General features: G+C 34.8%; 1 protein-coding gene across 1 annotated transcript; it reads left to right on the top strand.

Moving 5' to 3' along the window:
* Positions 1–1,722: 1,722 nt before the first annotated feature.
* tmprss15 (transmembrane serine protease 15) lies at positions 1,723–19,310 on the top strand. The gene is made up of 24 exons (XM_067376968.1): positions 1,723–1,896; positions 3,263–3,330; positions 4,978–5,126; positions 5,294–5,335; positions 7,501–7,620; positions 7,732–7,840; positions 7,917–8,026; positions 8,107–8,244; positions 8,806–8,955; positions 9,129–9,234; positions 9,457–9,604; positions 9,693–9,834; positions 11,941–12,030; positions 12,164–12,289; positions 12,964–13,104; positions 13,192–13,302; positions 13,390–13,525; positions 14,610–14,705; positions 14,797–14,846; positions 14,932–15,136; positions 15,225–15,406; positions 17,263–17,358; positions 17,468–17,607; positions 19,131–19,310. The coding sequence occupies exons 1-24, from the start codon at positions 1,723–1,725 to the stop codon at positions 19,308–19,310; spliced, it is 3,009 nt and encodes a 1,002-aa protein (XP_067233069.1).
* Positions 19,311–19,616: the final 306 nt, after the last annotated feature.

Here is a 19,616-nt window from a genome sequence, read left to right as displayed (position 1 = left end):
TATTTTTATTGGATGATCTATGGCCATTTCCAAGGGCAACTTCAATCTTATTCACTCTTATTACCTGGAACAGTCTGTTGAACTTCTATGATAAGATGCAATAACTGTTAACTTTAGACTTTAGACTTAAGGAGATTTTATTCACCAAGTACAAGAATACAATGAATTTCAGTTGGTGCTGGTGTTGACATTAATTAAGAAGAAATGTACAAACATAACAAAAACCATATGTGTGAAAAAGTAAGATTAATTGTTAATTATGCAGCAATTGTGCTTTCCACAACAATATTAAGCAGCACATCTGTTTTTATGTAATAATTGTACAATAATTTTGATGATTAGAAAAGTTTCTTGAGCAGCTAATCAACATATTAGAATGATTTCTGAAGGATCATGTGACACTGAAGACTGGAGTAATGGTGCTGAAAATTCAGCTTTGATCACAGGAATAAATTACAATTTAAAATATATTAGTTATTTTGAATCGTATTACTAATTTACAATATTACAATTTTTAATGTATTTTTAAACAAACGTTTTTTCAGAAACATTAAAATACAGACCCCAAATTGCTATATTTAAATGTATAAAAATAATTTCAAACGTAATACTATTTCAAACAGTAATAATAATTGACAATATTACTGTTTGACTGCATTTTAAAATAATAAAACATTTTTCTTATTAATGAATAAAATAAAATAGTACCAAAATAATAGCATAATGCATAATAATAAAGTTCTTATATATGTGTGTGTATATATAAATATAAATTATATAATAAATTATATATATATATATATATATATATATTTAGGCATTTTATTATTATTATTATTATTATGCTTATATTATTTTATTGAGAATAAGAAAAAAAGTTTAATTATTTCAAAAATACACCCAAAAAAACAGTAATATTGTCAATTATTATTACTGTTTAAAAGACTATTAAATTTGAAAAGAATCAAGTTTTAAATTATTTTATACATTTAAAATGTTATGTATAAAATCATTTAAAACTTAATTCTATTTCAAATTTAATTTGTAATAATAATTGACAATATTACTGTTTTTGACTGTATTTTTTTAAATAATGAAATACTTTTTAATAATGAAATACTTCAGGATTCTTCCTGAAGGTTAATTTGGGTGGGCAGGTGAGTTTACACAGCACACGGTGATTCTTCTAGAATACATTTGGATCGTATGGTATGATTTGACGGTCGTTAAAAAAGAAAAAGTCAAAGTGTTTGAACATTATATTTTTGTTTCCCAATTTCCATTTATATCCTTGCTTTGCATCTTACAGTCCTGCCTCCTCCCTTTTATTTGACGTTTTGTGGAATAGCTGATAAAATGGTACTCTAATCAACAATATTAGTTATTGTTCAATAAAAATTTATTGCTAGGCTATATAACAGTGACAAAAGCAAAAATGTGGGATATTAGAAGCTCTAGAAGCCAGTGTCACCTCTGACTTTCCAATAACATGCAGGAGGTTTGTCATCTGAAGAAAAGTGTTTGTTGAGTCTTCATAAATCAGTCACTTGTCTAGAGAATGGCTAGAAGAGTTTGCCGTTTGTCGTCCACGGAGATTCTGCTCATAACACTGGTTGTTTTGCTGTTTGTGGTTTGTGTGGGACTAATTGTCGTCACTTCGCTCGCACTGGACAACAAAGGTATGAGACAATTGCCTCCATTGAATAATACTGAATACTTATGATGTTCTGTAGTCACCCTTGTTTCATTTTTTTAGCTATAGATGGTGAAGGAGATGAAACAGGCTCTGAGTTCACTGGGAGACTCGTCATCTCTAATGGAACCGTTTTCACAGAGGAGCTCCTGAACAAAAATAGCTCACAGTTTAAAGCTCTGGCATATGACACTGAGCAGAAGGTAAATTAGCCATTTATTTCATAATTATTAGTCCTGGAAAGTTTAAAAGCAGTTCACCCAAAAATACAAATTACTCAGCCTCATGTCGGTCCAAACCCATATGACTTTCTTTCTTCTGTGGAACAGGAAAGCAGATGTTAGGAAGAATGACACTCTCACCATTTACTGTCCACACAATGAAAGTGAAAGTTGACTGAGACATTCATTCTGCCTAACATCTGCTTTTCTGTTCCACAGAAGAAAGTCAGTCATACAGTTTTTTAATAACATGACTGTGAGTAAATGGTGACGGCATTTTCTTTTTTGGGTGAACTAATTCTTTATTTCATTGAATGAATCATGAAGCATATCAAAACATGTTTAGGCCACATTTGACCCCTTATTTAAGAGATTTTTTTTCTTTAAATAATATATATATATATATATATAATATTTATAATATTTATTTTATTAATTAATTGTATTTATTTATTGTACCAAATGTTTGCATTGTGACATTATTTACATGAAAACTAAAACATTTTTGTGCAATTACTGGAATATGAAATCACATGTTGTATTTGTTTGCTTTTAAAGGGATAGTTTTCCCAAAAAAAGAAAATTCTGTCCTCATTTACTCACCATTAAGTTGTTCCAAACCTGTAAGAATGTCTTTCTTTTTGTTGAACACAAAAGAAGATATTGATGGACCCCATTGACTTCCATAGTATTTTTTCCCCCATACTATTGAAGTCAATGGGGTCCATCAACTGTTTGGTTAAGCATATTCTTCAAAATATCTTCTTTTGTGTTCAGCAGAAGAAAGACATTCAAACAGGTTTAGAACAACTTGAGGGGGAGCAAAATGATGACAGAATTTTCATTTTTGGGTGAACTATCCCTTTAAAGAAAACATTACATTAATTGTTTACAGTCGAAATCGCTTTATAAAGTTAATAAGGAAAATCATCATTGATTAAAAAAAAAATAAAGGGAATGGCAAAATCATCTTGATGCATTACATTCATTAGAATTAATTGTGCTTAATAGTCATGAAAATGCCACAATGTGAATATAAAAATATTAATAGTACTTAATAAGCTTTATCATGTAAAATATTATTTTAAATGTGAACATATTTTCATGAGAAAAATCATTGTAATGGTTACAGAAGTTTTGTGTGTACAACTATCTATATTATGTGAATCTATATGCAAATCAAACTTTAGGGCAGCAGATGTGACTAACATTTGTGTATATAGTGTTATGTTACATACCATTTCATTCTGTAAATTGTTAGCTGACTAATATCATTACTATTCCATATCAGTATTTTAGTGTGATAAAGCAGATTTTGTGTTCTCTGTGTATTGCTGCCTGCTTGCAGATCAATGAAGCCTACAGTCTTACTTCCCTTAAGGAGCAGTTCAGAAGTTCCAAGGTCAATGAATTCAGGTAAGACTTTATGGCCAAGTTTCACAGACAGGGATTGGGATTAGTTCAGTTAGGACATTTAAGTAGCTTTTATAAATGTGCCTTTACTGGTGTGCATCTTGAGACAAAACAATGACACTAAGTGAAAATGAAGTTTTTAAAGGGTTAGTTCACCCAAAAATGAAAATAATGTAATTTATTACTCACCCTCATGCCGTTCCACACCCGTAAGACCTTCGTTCATCTTCGGAATGAAGATATTTTTGTTGAAATCTGATGGCTCAGTGAGGCCTCCATAGCCAGCAATGACATTTCCTCTCTCAAGATCCATTAATGAACTAAAAACATATTTAAATCAGTTCATGTGAGTACAGTGGTTCAATATTAATATTATAAAGTGACGAGAATTTTTTTGGTGCGCCAAAAAAAAAAGAACGACTTGCATAGTGATGGCTGATTTCAGAACACTGCTTCATTAAGCTTCAGAGCGTTATGAATCTTTTGTATCGAATCATGATTCAGATCGTGTGTCAAACCGCCAAACTGCTGAAATCATGTGACTTTGGCGCTCCGAACAGCTGATTCGATACGCTGATTCATTTGTGCTCCAAAGCTTCTTGAAGCAGTGTTTTGAAATCGGCCATCACTATATAAGTCATTATTTTGTTTTTTTTGGCGCACCAAAAATATTCTCGTCGCTTTATAATATTAATATTGAACCACTGTACTCACATGAACTGATTTGAATATGTCTTGAGAGAGGAAATGTCATTGCTGGCTATGGAGGCCACACTGAGCCATCAGATTTCAACAAAAATATCTTAATTTGTGTTCCGAAGATGAACGAAGGTCTTAAGGGTGTGGAACGGCATGAGGGTGAGTAATAAATGACAGAATTTTCATTTTTGGGTAAACTAACCCTTTAATGTTGTTTATATGTGGTGTTTTTAATGTTTTAAGACAAACCATGTGCAAATTCATATGTTAACACCATTGCTGAGTATTTCTCTTTAAAACTGCAGTGAACCAAAAACGGTCTCAAATACGTGGTTTGAAATCGATCTGTCCTCTACATCACGTATGTGTTGTAACCAATCCTGTCAATGTACCAGTGGATTTTAGCATATCATTAACTATGTTGTGAAGCAGGGGGTCTGCCAGGTTATAGCAGTATATTTTTCTGTTGATATGAAAAATCTGGTACATCTGGCAATATAGTAGGCAAATTATTTATATGATGTATATTACGATGTTATGATGAACCATATGCTCAAGCAAAAGGCTAATCATGTCAATTACCGTTATGTGTCCAGTGTTGTAGAGAGCGATACATAAAACACATTACCATTCTGATACATCAACCTGTAGACGAGCCTGTATAATTCACTCTTCCTCTTCTTCTGAATCAGTTTCTGGTTCAAACATATACGGCTGAATTAAACCAGTATTTCCTCTTGCCATCATGCCATCATGAATCAGGTATTCTGAGCTGGTGTGGTTGAGTGGAGGTGGGGACTAATTTGCATATTCATGAATCTACAACTCTACAATAAACCCTTATTATAGGTGTACTATAGTGATTCAGGATAAGTGCTTCTCAAGTAAATGCATATGATTTTTGCAGTGACATAACACATAATATCTCTGTTTTTCTCTTGTTGTCCTCAGTGAAGGCAGTGTGGTTGTGCACTTTGACGTCCTCTTCCGTGGCGTTCTAGATTCTGAGATGGCACAGGAACAGTTAGTAGATGGTTTACAGCAGAGTGAAGGTGGAAATGATGGCCTTGTGATTGACATCGGCAGTGTGCAGGTCTCAGGTAATATCATCAATATCGAGGCATATCTACAGTTTCATAGTCATCTGAAAATCTCCATGTGACCTTGTAGTCTTAATTTAATTAGCTAATTGAATATAGGCAATTAATTTGATTGAGTTGGTTGTTTAACAGTTCATTTGATTGTATAAAATGTATTTTACCTTCAGATAAACCAACTACAACCCAGAGAGCATCTACAACAAAACCAGGTGGGATATGGTTTAGATTTTATTGCTGCTGTTGCAGTGTGTGCTGTGAGCTCACTCATCATGACATGGACAGCGACAGACATCATGTCAGGGAAAAAGAGTCATTTCTGGTTGTTACAATTGTATTTATTCATGTTATGAAAAGCTAAATACATTTTAATATAAATTATTTTTTTCTTTTTGATCAACATCAAAATGTTTAAAATTAATTAATATGAATGTATAAGGGAACGTGTGAATACATTTTCACAATTGCTAATCACCTTTTTGCCATTTTAATTGGCCCTTCAGTGTGAAAATTCAATGTAGTGTCTTAATTATTTTGAGCTTATTAAAGCTGCATGTGTAAAAAATTATTGAAGCTTGTTTCTACCACTGAATAAAACATAAAGGTAATTGCTACTTTTTTATCTCACAATTCTGACTTTTTCCCTCATAATTATGATATAAACTTGCAATTGCAAGGTATAATGTCAGAATTGCATGAAATAAAGTTCTTGTTAGATAAACTTACAAATCTGAGAAATAAAGTCAGTGTTTTTTCCTCAGAATTGGAATTTATAACACGCAATTGCATGTTTGTATCTCACAAATCGGAGAAAAAAAAGTTTCAAACTCGCAATTGCAGGAAAAAAGTCAGATTTGTGAGTTTGTTCCCCAATTCTGACTTTTTAACTCGCAATTCTGAGAAAAAAGTCAGAATTGCGAGATGTAAACTCGCTATTATGAGATTAAAAAGTCATAATTATCTTTTAAAAAAAAAAAATTCTGTGGCAAAAACAATTTTCTGTAAAAAATAGAAAAATGCTATGAAGTATAAATGTCAGCAAGAATTTCATGTCAGTGTATATATTCTTTTCCAAAGTTTGGGTTCAGTAATTTTTTTTTAAAATAAATTAAAGGGACAGTTCACCCAAAAATGAAAATTTGATGTTTATCTGCTTACCCCCAGGGCATCCAATATGTAGATGACTTTGTTTCTTCAGTAGAACACAAATGATGATTTTTCAACCGTTGCCGTCTGACAGTCTTATAATGCGAGTGAATGGGAACTCCATCTATAAGAGTAAAAAAAATGCATAGACAAATCCAAATTAAACCCTGCGGCTCATGACGACACATTGATGTCCTAAGACATGACACGATCGGTTTGTGCAAGAAACTGAACATTATTTATATAATTTTTTACCTCTTATACCACTGTGTCCAACTGCGTTCAGCACTCGCTTAGTGAGGTCTGATCGCGCTCTGACAACAGCAGTGATGTCTCGCGTGTATACTTCAATGAGTGCTAGACATTACTTCCGCTGTCAGAGCGCGACCAGACCTCACTAAGCGAGTGCTGAACGCAGTTGGACACAGTGGTATAAGAGGTAAAAAATTATATAAATAATTTTCAGTTTCTTGCACAAACTGATCGTTTCATGTCCTAGGACATCAATGTGCTGTCACGAGCCGCAAGGTTTAATTTGGATTTGTCTATGCATATTTTTTGACTCTTTGTGTTACCATTCACTCCCATTATTTGACTGACAGACGGCAACGGTTGGAGTTAAAAATCATCATTTGTGTTCTACTAAAGAAACAAAGTCACCTACATCTTGAATGCGCTGGGGGTAAGCAGATAAACATCAAATTTTCATTTTTGGGTGAACTATCCCTTTAATACTTTTATTCAGCAAGTTTGCATTAAATTGATCAAAAGTGACAGTAAGAAATAGAATCCTGAAAAAAAAAATGTATCATGGTTTCCTCAAAATGATTAAGCAGCAAAACTGTTTTCAACATTAATACTGAGAAATGTTTCTTGAGCAGCAAATCAGCATATTAGAATGGTTTCTGAAGGATCATGTGACACTGAAGACTGAAAAATCATCCATCATAAAAATAAATTACATTTTAAAATACATTAAAACAGAAAACAGTTATTTTAAATTGTATTCATATTGTATAATATTACTGTTTTTACAGTATTTATGAATAAATAACAGCATTAGAGAATAGGAGACTTTTCAAAACCTTTTTAAAATTCTGACCGACCCTTAACTTAACATTTAATTAACAACCTTTGTGACAGAAAATGACAGATTTGGATAAAAAGTGAATATTTTTCTACTTGTTGGCTGTACTTGTAATAGTTGTGCACCCTCTGTCAGTCACTCCAGTGAATTGTCCAGATGGACAGAAGGCATGTGCTGATGGTTCAACATGTATTCCTCAAACTGACTTCTGTGATGGAATACAAAACTGCTCTGATGGCTCAGATGAGAGTCAGAGTGTCTGTGGTATGTATTTATGACTCTTGTAATATGTTTTATTTACAATATTGGTATTTACTTTTAAATTATGCACTTATTGCGATAGATAAAGTATTATATGCCTTTCATGCTCCATAGCAACAGTGTGTGATGGACAGTTTCTCCTGCTTGGTCCGACTGGATCCTTCCACTCTAAAAAATTTCCACAGGTCTATGACAGTCCCACATCCTGCCGTTGGATTATACGGTAATACAATATTCAGACACATCTAGACATAATTTGAGATTTCACCAACTCACATAGTCTTTCATTCCACCCACAGAGTGACTGAGGGCTTGGCCATAAAAATAGCCTTTCAGACTTTCCAAACAGAGCAAGATATTGAAGTTCTGGAGCTATATGAGGGCACCGGCCCTATGAAAACACTGACATGTGAGACTCGAAAATCAAACCGTATTACATTAACATTTTGGACTTCTAAAGTCGTGTCTTGACATCACTGTGTCTTTCAGGCTCTCTCTCAGGAACGTCACCTGGGGACATCTGGCTATTATCTCATGAAGCCACTGTTGAATTTTTCGCAGACTACAGAAACAACTTCCAAGGCTTCAGTGCTACTTACATGGCAAAGAACATCAGTGAGCTCTCTAGTGGGTATTGATTTCCCAAAAATACCACACCTGCCATTGAATCCATATTATTCGACACAATAATGGTGTGGAAATAGCTTATTCAGAGGCATATAGAGCGCTGAAGTGATTGTTTTTTGTTGGCCAACCCAGAAATTAGCATCACCCTGGTTTTCTTGACAAAAACCCCATAAGATACTTCCAGTGGCTTTTGGATTATTGCAGAAAATAAGCTCTGTGTGACTGAGAAAAGTTGGATTCTGACACATCCTGCTCATTTAGATAAATTTCACAAATTTTGAAGCCTAAATACAATCGGCAGAAGTAAAAGCTAAATGTAGGCCTGAAACAAAGTACACATGACTTCAACGTCACCATCACTAAGCTTCCGACATCTCTATATATTGATCTTGTTTTAACCACAAACCTTATTTATGGCATTTAACCAAAAACACATTTAAAAAAACAATTGACTTGAAGTGAAGTTAACTTTATTTCAGTTTTTTTTTTTTTTTTTTCAAATCATATTCAAATTCATTAGTGAAAAGTCAAGTTTTTATTGAACTCTATGGTCTTTGGTAGATGAAGACAAGATAAGCTGTTCGTTTGAAGAGGACTTCTGTCTCTGGAGGCAAGAATTTGATGATGATGGTGACTGGATTCGAGCACAAGGCGCTACTCTTCCACCAGACACTGGCCCGAGCTTTGATCACACAATGGGCAACCAGTCAGGTGCCATTTAGTACATGCTGCTATTAAAGATTGTACATCAAATTTATCTGCAGTTACCAAATACTCGAAAATGTATTCTATCTAATGTTTTATTATACTTTGATTTCTGATTGATGTTACTTTTACTATATACACACCTGATGAACTGCACTTAACAGATTTTTATCTCATAGGGTACTACATTGTGACCCCTCTGACTCCTGGAAGTTGGGAAAAAAAAATCAGAATCTACAGTCTTCCTCTGACTCCTGCAAAGGAATCGATGTGTCTGCAATTCTGGTTAGTTTTTATCAGGGGTAATGTTTTGAAACATTCAGCTTATAATTGCACAGTTTCCAGGGGAACAAAAAAAATAAAAAAATAAAAATAAAAAAAATTTAAGTTATATTTCCATTTCCATAATAAGTACTCTTCTTAAAAGTAAGCTGAGGTGTACTTCTTTTTCTCAAGGGATTGTACTTGTCTGTAAGCATTTGATGAATGTACCTGTGCTCTTTTCAGGTATCATATGTTTGGGGTGGAGGTGTGGCGTCTGAGAGTCACAAAAGAGGAAGGGTCATCAGCCACTGTCCTCTTCCAGAAAGAAGGGAACTATGGTGACAACTGGAACTATGCTCAAGCCACACTAAACATCACTGAAGATGCTGTGGTCAGTTTATTTAAAAATCAACTTAAATTTCATAACATTAAATGGTTAAAGTAATTAAATACATTCACCTTTTTTGTTTGTCTCTTAGGTGGTCTTTGAAGCACAGAAGAGGGCGGGACTTCTGAATGATATCGCCCTGGATGACATCACCATAGTGCCTGGTTCCTGTGGACAGGCCCCCCCTGACCCAACCCCTGTCCCCCCTCCCACCACCCCCCCTCCCATACCAGGTAAGATCAAGCAATAGACCCTTTTCACAATAACATCAGTTAACTTTCGCCTATCTGTAAAGCAGTGTTTCTGTAGTCTTGCCTTTGCACCAGAGGACCTTCGCATTTCTCAGGAAACAGTTCAAAAAGTCTCTTGCGACTGACTCATTCACTCATAAGGTTTGCCATCATCTAATGGAATATTAATGTAACTTTCACTCAATCTATATTAAGCAATAATGGACCCTTTTCTCAATACCAAATGCAACATATTATTTATATAAAATATTATTTAATGAACAACAATATTTAAATTACAACAAACAGCCATTATAAATGACAATAGGAAATAAACACAATTGTACAATTCAGTCAAACATACAAAAGAAGTACCCTAAAGGAAGTGAGTTAAATAGCTTAATGTTAAATTATTAAATATAACATGGCCCAATTCGATTTGCTCAGGAACGAGTAACAGATTAATAAGACCAAAGTTTTATGTACTCAAAATGAATAATATCTCACGTTTAACCACTATAAGAGCCAGCAGCAAATCCCTGAAGCACTGGCCGAGATGAAGCTGTTCTCGGTGGGTACACGAGCACTGAACGGCCGCTGAACAGCTCGCATCTCCGAAACTGTAAAATAGGTGCTATTATTAAATATGAATCACATATTTCAGGTCTAAACAACTATTTTTTTGCATGTTTGTCACACTTCAAAGTTTCAGATCATCAAACAAATTTAAATATGAATCAACGATAACACAAGTAAACACAGTTTTTAAATGAAGGTTTTTATTATGAAGGGAAAATAAAATCCAAACCCTTTGCTGCCGTTCCATGGCTGCAGCAGTGCAATGATATTACGCAGCGCCCGTGAGCTCCTGCTTGCACAGGGAACGTGCCTTGCAACCATGGAGACATTTGTGAGAGACGCTGCGTAATATCATTGCGCTGCTGCAGCCATGATACGGCAGCAAAGTTCCTTGATTATTACGCCTGAATGAGAGTATAGTTCCTAGCCATATCAGCCTAGAAAATCACAACTTTTTTTTTTTTCCGTCGGTCTTAGTACACGATTTAACTACAGAAGAGTCAAGTTTTAAATAGGAAAAATATCAAAACTCTTTGGTCATTTTTAAGCGCGATGCTAACGGTCTAATCAGATTCAATTAACTATGCTAAGCTATGCTAAAAGTGGTACCGCCAGAACCGGAGATCGGCTGAATGGATTCGAAAACGGTAAAACTCAACTGTTTAACTCTAGGGGAGTTGGAAAATGAGCCTATTTTCAAAAAAAGTGGAGTGTTCCTTTAAAAAGGCAGTTCATGCTTAAACCCTCCAATGTGGCTGAATTACAACAATTCTGCAAAGACGAGTGGGCCAAAATTCCTCCACAGTGCTGTAACAGACTCATTGCAAGTTATCGCAAATGCTTGATTGCAGTTGTTGCTGCTAAGGGTAGCCCAACCAGTTATTAGGTTTAGGGGGCAAGCACTTTTTCACACAGGACCATGTGGGTTTGGATTTTGTTTTCCCTTCATAATAATAACCTTCATTTAAAAACTGCATGTTGTGTTTACTTGTGTTATTTATATATATATAAAATTTATTATGTTATTCCATGTTAAAAAAATAAAGCTGAAAAATTATTATTATGTTGACCTTAATTCTTATACATACAGGCATTGAATTAAGCAGTACATAAATTATGGAATGAAGAGTCTTTCTTTTGTTAAATGTAAACGTATGTGTTTATTTGACAAATGCTGACAAATACATCTAAGCAACTACATGTGCAAACACTGTGTAAGAGTCATTAAAGGAAGCAGAAAGTGTATGACTTAAGTGCTCAGTTTTCAACTCTTCCCCTGACTACCCGGCTGCTGTCATCCTCTAACTGTATTTGTGGTAGATATAGAAAAATTGGGTATACTCCATTTGAGTTGCTAAGAATTCCACTATGCTGACGGAAGTAAGAACACATCGTCCGCTTCAAAACGGAAGTGACGTCATGTGAAAAGGGCATATTATACAATGTTTTAGTCATGCAAATGCTATTTTTATCAGCACAAAATTGTAAAGGAGTAGCATTTATATAATTATATTAAATGTTTTATAATAGTGGATTGTGGTGGACCCTTTGACCTGTATGAGTCAAACTCAACATTCAACTCTCCAAACTACCCCAATGGATATGGACACGATGCTATGTGTAAGTACTAAAAAGATTAATTTAACTTTCAGTCATGATCATTGAAAAAGTAAAACAATTCATAGAAGATTCTAATAAAAAAATGGACAATTGCACCCCTAAAGTTTTGATAATTATTGTTTATCTTGGTCAGGTACGTGGACTTTACATGCTAAGGAAGGACAGAATATACAATTGCATTTTCAAGACGTTGCTTTAGAGATGGATTATGATGTTTTGGAAATTCGTGATGGAGTGGAGCCCAATTCAGATTTGCTAGGTAATTTTGTTGGGAAGACATGAATCTTTACACATATTTACTATATACAGTCAAACCAAAAATGATTCCTACATTTTTTATATATTTGTACTAGTAGGTGCAGGACACAATAGTTCATTTATGTAAGTGAGGATAGCAAAATAAAGTAAACTGTGACATATTATACCCAAAAAATTCTTCATACAGTGGACTACCAGAAAAAAATGATATAAATTTGTAACAAAAAATTATTTAGACACTTTGACCATGTTTTGCTTAAGTGATATCTGGCATAATTAAGATAATTTTTTTCTGGCACAGTTTAACTTCGAGATCTTGTCATATTTTATTACCAATTTTTTAACTATAGTGAATAAACAGTATTAATGAATGAAATGTTCAAGGTGTCTGAATAAATTTTTGTTTGACTCTGTGTGTGTGTGTGTGTGTGTGTGTGTGTGTAATATATATATATATATATATATATATATATATATATAATATATAATATATAATATATAATATATATATTATATATATATATATATATATATATATATATATATATATATATATGTGTGTGTGTGTGTGTGTGTGTGTGTGTGTGTGTGTGTGTATGCATTTCAATAAAAAAAAAAATGTATGTATACTACTTTGCAAATGTTTATGGAGTAATGTGTGTTTCATCACTGAAGGTGTCCTAACTGGCAAACGTTCCTTCCCGGATCTTTTTTCCACAACCTCTCAGATGACCATCATGTTTTACACAAACTCAGCAAGGAATGACAGAGGCTTTCTAGCCAACTTTAGCACAGGCCTTAACCTTGGCCAACCAGGTTTGTTTTCTTCTTTGTACTGTATGAGAATGGTACAATAACATGCAGATAGCCTAAGAAACGGCAAAAATTCTTATGAATATGCAGATCCATGTCCCACTGGCCAGTTTCAGTGCAGCACAGGAGCGTGTGTGTCCAGTGCCAGTGTGTGCAGTGGGGTAGAAAACTGCTCTGATGGCTCAGATGAAGGCGACTGTGGTAAATCAACAAGTTAAACTACAGCAAAACCTTACAAGTCAAATCATGCTGTTCATTCTGTTGATCACAAGCTCTGTTGTATTTTAGTGCATTTAATAAAAGCTGATGCAACTGGAACTGAACGACTGAGACTTCAAATCCAGAATGACCTTTACACGGTATGTGCTGAAGACCTCTGGACCTCTCAGCTATCGGACTTCTTCTGCCGCTACTTGGGTTACAGGTAAACACTTAACCATCGAATAAATATTATAATATTAACCTGTTAACCAGCACCCTTGAAATATTACTAGCATATAAAGGTTATTCTTACATTTCCTTTATAAAAATCAGTAAAGATTTCACAACAAAAAGACATATGTACCACAAACTGAAGGGGTATAATTTTAAAATTATACTAAAATGCCATTTACTTGATAAAACAGTATAAATTGTAAATCATTGTACAGGCATTTAGATGATTTCTTAGTATCTTTGTGCATCAAATATGCTTTTGGGTTAAAGGGATAGTTCACCCAAAAATGAAAATTCTTAATTTACCGTCATCATTTTCTCACCCTTAAGTTGTTCCAAATCTGTATACATTTCTTTGTTCTGCTGAACACAAAGGAAGATATTTTGAAGAAAGTTGAAGGCCGCTTTGGGGCACCAATAGCTGTGTTTCCACTGCCCGGCCAAAGGTGGGCGTGCTAGTGTGTGCCAGGGCCAGTCGCGTTTCCACTGTCACTTCTGGGGCTTGATCGTGCCTCTTTGGTGCTTCCTTCGGCCCGCCGAAAACCTTGGTCCATAGCGGGCCAGCTGGGGCTTGAGGCGCGGTCGAGGTGAAAGGCGGAGCTAATCGTAGTCAGGTGATGGTCTACACGCTGAAATGGGTTGGGTTGTGTGATGTATGATCAAGGGGGGTGTGTTTAAGGGTGGTTTTTAGATCAGCGCTGCGGAGCTAGCAGACCGACAGTGGAAACGCAACTTGATTTTGGCCTCGGTGCCTAAGGTCTGTGGCCATAGGCCCAGCCTGGCATGCTGTTAGCCCTGGCTCGCACTGGCCCGACAGTGGAAAAGCGGCTATTGACTTCCATAGTAGGAAAAAAAATACTATGGAAGTCAATGGTGCCCCAGAACTGTTCAGTTTCCCACATTCTTCAAAATATCTTCCTTTGTTCAACAGAACAAAGAAATCTATACAGATTTGGAACAACTTGAGGGTGAGTAAATGATGAGTGATTTTGGGTGAACTATACCTTTAAGCTTAAAATAGTTTGTCATATAATACCTATAAGGAAAAACATCATGTTTGTTGATGTGTCTAGGTCAGGAATTACCTCATTCTCCCTCATTATGGATGGAGATAGTCCGTTTACCACTGTGAGTGTGAATGCTAATGGCTCACTGGATCTGAAACCCAGGTAATCAATATTTATTTATTTTTTTTCTGAAAAAAAAAAAAAATTATTGACCTATAAAATCTCATTTCAAATTCTTTTTATCTTTTTAAAGTGACACATGTCTCAGTGAGAAGATCGTGTCACTGCATTGTAACAATCAACGTAAGTTTGAAAGCCACTCCTTGGATCATACACTCTTAAAATCACCAAAAATCTAACATCTCTTGTTGTGTACAATGTGTTTTAGCATGTGGCGTTCGTAAAGTAACTTTAAAAAGTGAGACCAATGTGGAAACGGACAGAAACCAAGCAGGCAAAGTGGTGGGAGGACAGGATGCCCAGGAAGGGGCGTGGCCGTGGATAGTTTCTCTGCACTGGCTCGGGCACCATATATGCGGGGCCACTTTGATTGACAGGGAATGGTTGATTACGGCAGCACACTGTGTTTATGGGTAAGCACTGCTCAGCATTCTTGGCAGTATGTTGCCATTGTAAAAAAAAACATGCTCTGAGAGACTAAATGATATTTTGATCCTGTAGAAAGAACGTTCACCTGTCAAACTGGGCGGCTATGTTGGGTCTTCACTCTCAGTTTGGGACGGATAACCCTAACAGACAAATCCATTCTATAGATCAGATTATCATGCACAAACGCTATAACAGGATAACAAAGGAGTCTGACTTTGCCCTAATGCATTTACAGACACCTGTCAGCTACACAGGTACGTACACACAAAGTTCTATTTCTTCAGATCATGTGACACTGAAGACTGGAGTAATGATGCTGGAAATACAGCTTTGATCACAGAAATAAATTACATTTTAAAATTATTTCAAATAGAAAATAGTTATTTTAAATTGTAATAATATTTCACAATATATTACTGTTGTGTCTATATTTGATCAAATAAAAGCAGTCTTCAGACTTTTGAACGGTAGTGTACATGTAGGCTACTTTCTCCATGGTTTATTAATTTTGCAGTCCTATAATAGGATGGTCATGTGATCTTAACATGGTGGCCATAATGAGGGGGACATGTTTGTCAAAAATATATTGTAAAAGTTATATTTCACACAAAAATCAAAAGGAAAGCAAACTGAAATTATATTTGGTAACACTTTACTTGAAGGGTTGTGCAAAAGACTGACATGACACCTTCATAATCATGACATGACACATGTCAGTGAATATGAAGGAGGTTTTATGAATGTTTATGACAACTGTCATTAAGTGTCATTCGCTCAATTATGTCATTTTTAATGCAAAGATGACATTGTTTGAGATGTCCGAGTTATGACAACTTGACATAAACCAATACATCATAACCTGTCAGTGTCTTTGTCATGACAACTTGATATCATTTAGCTTTATGGGTTAACATTACATTAAACTGTCATGTGGTTGGTTTTGACATTGGCTGTCATGAAGCCATTATAATAGTGTCATAAATATGTATCTTGAGCTCAAGTACAGTGGTACAAATTGAACTTGTCATTAAAATGTCATTAAGTGACAATAATTTTATAACAGCGTCATGACTATTTTTCATTTCATGTTTTTTTTTTTTGTTGTTGTTGTTGTTTTTTCCTCCAACAGAAGGTCAGATAATAGACAATTTCAAATTTCTTAAAAAAGATGACACTGTTATAAAATAATGGTAACACTTTATTTTATGGTCTTTTAACTAGTTGCTTATTACTATTAGCATTCATATGGCTAAAATATTGGCTATTTATTAGTACTTATGTAGCACATATTAATGCCTTATTCTGCATGACCATATTCTACATTCTTAATCCTACCCAATACCTAAACCTAACAATTAACTATAATAAGCAGTAAATTAAGAGTTTATTGATGGAAAAGTCATAGTTAATGATTTATATATGTGTTCCCTATACTGAAGTGTTACCAAAATAATGTAATGTAATGTTAACCCATAAAGCTAAGTAGTTTTTTTAAGTTTGATAATTAATCTGCTGTGTCATGTTTATGACAGGTTATGATGTTTTGCTAATGTCAAGTTGTCATGACAAAGACACTGACAGGTTATGATGTGATGTTGAGTTGTCGTAACAAAGACATCTCAAACAATGTCATCTTTGCATTAAAAATGACATAATTGAGCGAATGACACTTAATGACAGTTTCATAAACATTCATAAAACCTCCTTCATATTCATGACACGTGTCATGTCATAATTATGAAGGTGTCATGTCAGTCTTATGCACACCCCTTCAAGTAAAGTGTTACCTTATATGGTAATGAATAAATAAAAAAGCTTATTTTTGGGCCACCTTGTCTTTTTTTATTACATTATGTTCATGTTTCATGACATTTTAAACAACCCCCCCACACCCCCCTTCAGATTCTGTGGTGAAATATGACCTTGACATTTTTGTGGGATTTATTTCAATCCTTTTTAAGTGGAAACAGTTAGTTTTTGCAGCTTTTGCAGTTGTTAACTGCACCACTACTTACAGAGATATATTTCAGAACAATGTTGATTTGTACATATTTTGTTTTCAGATTTGTAAGGAATTATCTGCAAAGCATTAAAAAGATTTTTCTTCCAGATTACATTCAGCCCATCTGCCTACCAGATCCTGGAGCACAGATTGAAGAAGGGAGAAAGTGTTTTATTGCTGGTTGGGGACTGCAGTCTGAAAATGGTCAGATATACATATTTGTGCATTTTTTTTTTTTTTTTAAACTCAACTCAGATTTGAGTTTCTAATCTTTTGGATGGTCGTGTCTAAGCTGTTTGTTTTTGATCTCCAGGCAATGTAGCTAATGTGTTACAGGAAGCTGTTGTGCCCCTTTTAAGCAACACACAGTGTCAGGAATGGCTGCCTGAGTACAACATTACAGACCGCATCCTGTGTGCTGGATATACTGAGGGTGGGGTGGACTCCTGTAAGGTGTGTACATATATTAACTTTTTATAGGTACATAGTATAAGTTTTCATATTTTTCTTTTTTAAAGCTGCAGTCCATAATTTTGTGTGTTCAAAATTTACAAAATGCATATAATGAGCGAGTACATCATGATTCCATTTTCCAAACCGTTTTTGTCTCATCCTGAATCATTACAGTACGTCTATAGTAAGTGTTTATATTTGGACTATTTTAGACTGCTGCGGAGTATCCCAGTACCTGCGTGACTCATCATAGACATAAACGGAGAGAAGTAGCTCCAGCTATAATGTTCTTCCACAAGATGCATGCAGTTCTGTTTATTATCCACAAGAGTGCTAAAAGTTACAGACTACAGCTTTAATTAGACCAAGAACAGTGAACAATTTCTTTAATTGACGAACATCAACATGCCTCATATAAACAATTTTTTCTCGCAATCGCAAGTTTTTTGTGAGAAATAAAGTCAGAATTGTGAAATATAAACTTGTAATTGCAAGAAAAAATGTCATATTTGAGCTGGAATAAAAAAATGTAATAAAAGTAATTGCGGCTTTAACTTTTTTAGCACACTAGTTTATATCTTGGAATTCTGACTTTAATGACAAACATCAATGTGTCTCGCAATTGCAAGAAAAAAGTAAGAGTTGCGACTTAATATTCTGCAGAATTGCTATTCTGACTTTATCAGAGTTATGACATAAGCTCGTTATTGCGAGTTATAAAGTCAGAATTGCGAGATGTAAACTTGCAAATTGAGAGAAAAAAAATACAGGATTGTGAGATTAAAAAATTCTCAATTCAAATTTTTTTATTCTGTGGCAGAAACAATGGCTGTGTCCGAAATCAAATACTTCCCTACTATACAGTATGCAAAAAACAAATACGGCAAACAAATAGTATGTCCGAAAGCACAGTATTCTAAAAACAGTAGTCGAAAAGTCTCTGAATTCCGGCAAGATTCTGAAGTGTGCACTCGATGGACACTTTACTCTCCCATGAGGCCACAGGAGAGGATTTATGAATGGCAGTTAAGTGACACAACTGACGCTGATGGGTCACGTGAACAACATGGCAGATATAGTACATCTGAATTCCATTCATAATACCCACATTCATACTACGTAGAATAGGGGTGTTCAATCCTGCTCCTGGAGGGCCACTGTCCTGCAGAGTTTAGCTCCAACCCCAATTAAACACACCTGAAACAGCTAATCAGGTCTTACTAGGGATATTAGAAACTTCCAGGCAGGTGGTTGAAGCAGGTTGGAGCTAAACCCTCCAGGACTGAGTTTGGACACTCCTGATGTAGAACATACTTCTTTAAGAGTCGCAAAGTGAGTTCAAATTCAAATGTAGTACCTACTCAAACTAATATGTTTGGAAGCTTTGCTGCGTCCGAAATCGCATATTGTCTATCACTTGTTAAAAAAAGGGAATTGTTTAAAAGGGAAATGTTTTTGCATTATTAATTCTATTTTATTTTTTATTTTTTTATGTATTGGCATATTTTGTGGGCTTTTGACAGGGGGATTCTGGAGGTCCGCTGATGTGTGAAGAGGCTGGCCATTGGGTTCTTGTAGGGGCGACATCTTTTGGTATCGGCTGTGGACGACCCCAGCGGCCTGGAGCATATGCTCGCATCAGTCAGTTTATTGACTGGGTAGTAGAGAACCGACGGCTCTATTCAGACTGGAAAGGGCTATAATAATTTAGTGTGCAGTGATGTTATGTCTTCAGTCGATTTTGTTCTTGATTTCAATGGTCTTCTGGACCTTGTAATCAACACCAAGTGATTTGTGCACTTTATTGTCATTGCTAAAAAATGTAAATGTGAATAATGGAGAAAAATGTATTTGCTAGTAACCAGTCAGTAATATTCAGCCTACCCAAATGTGATATTATAAATAGTTTTGAAATATAAATCACAAACTAATGTTAAAATTGTTTTTAAATAAAGTTTGTATTTATTTACTGAAATAATTAAAATGTATTAAATAATTAAAATGTATTT

The sequence above is a fragment of the Chanodichthys erythropterus genome, chromosome 22 (assembly GCF_024489055.1).
Source record: "Chanodichthys erythropterus isolate Z2021 chromosome 22, ASM2448905v1, whole genome shotgun sequence".
Taxonomy (NCBI): Eukaryota; Metazoa; Chordata; class Actinopteri; order Cypriniformes; family Xenocyprididae; genus Chanodichthys; species Chanodichthys erythropterus.
Note: the sequence above shows the minus strand (reverse complement) of the source record. Positions and strands in the feature narration are given on the sequence as shown.

Excerpts from the sequence above, each read along its gene's own strand:
- tmprss15 (XM_067376968.1), top strand. The coding sequence starts at position 1,723 with ATGTTCTGTAGTCACCCTTGTTTCATTTTTTTAGCTATAGATGGTGAA. Across the intron at positions 7,621-7,731 it reads TGAGAGTCAGAGTGTCTGTG|CAACAGTGTGTGATGGACAG; the intron begins GTATGTATTTAT and ends CATGCTCCATAG. Across the intron at positions 12,290-12,963 it reads GCCCAATTCAGATTTGCTAG|GTGTCCTAACTGGCAAACGT; the intron begins GTAATTTTGTTG and ends TCATCACTGAAG.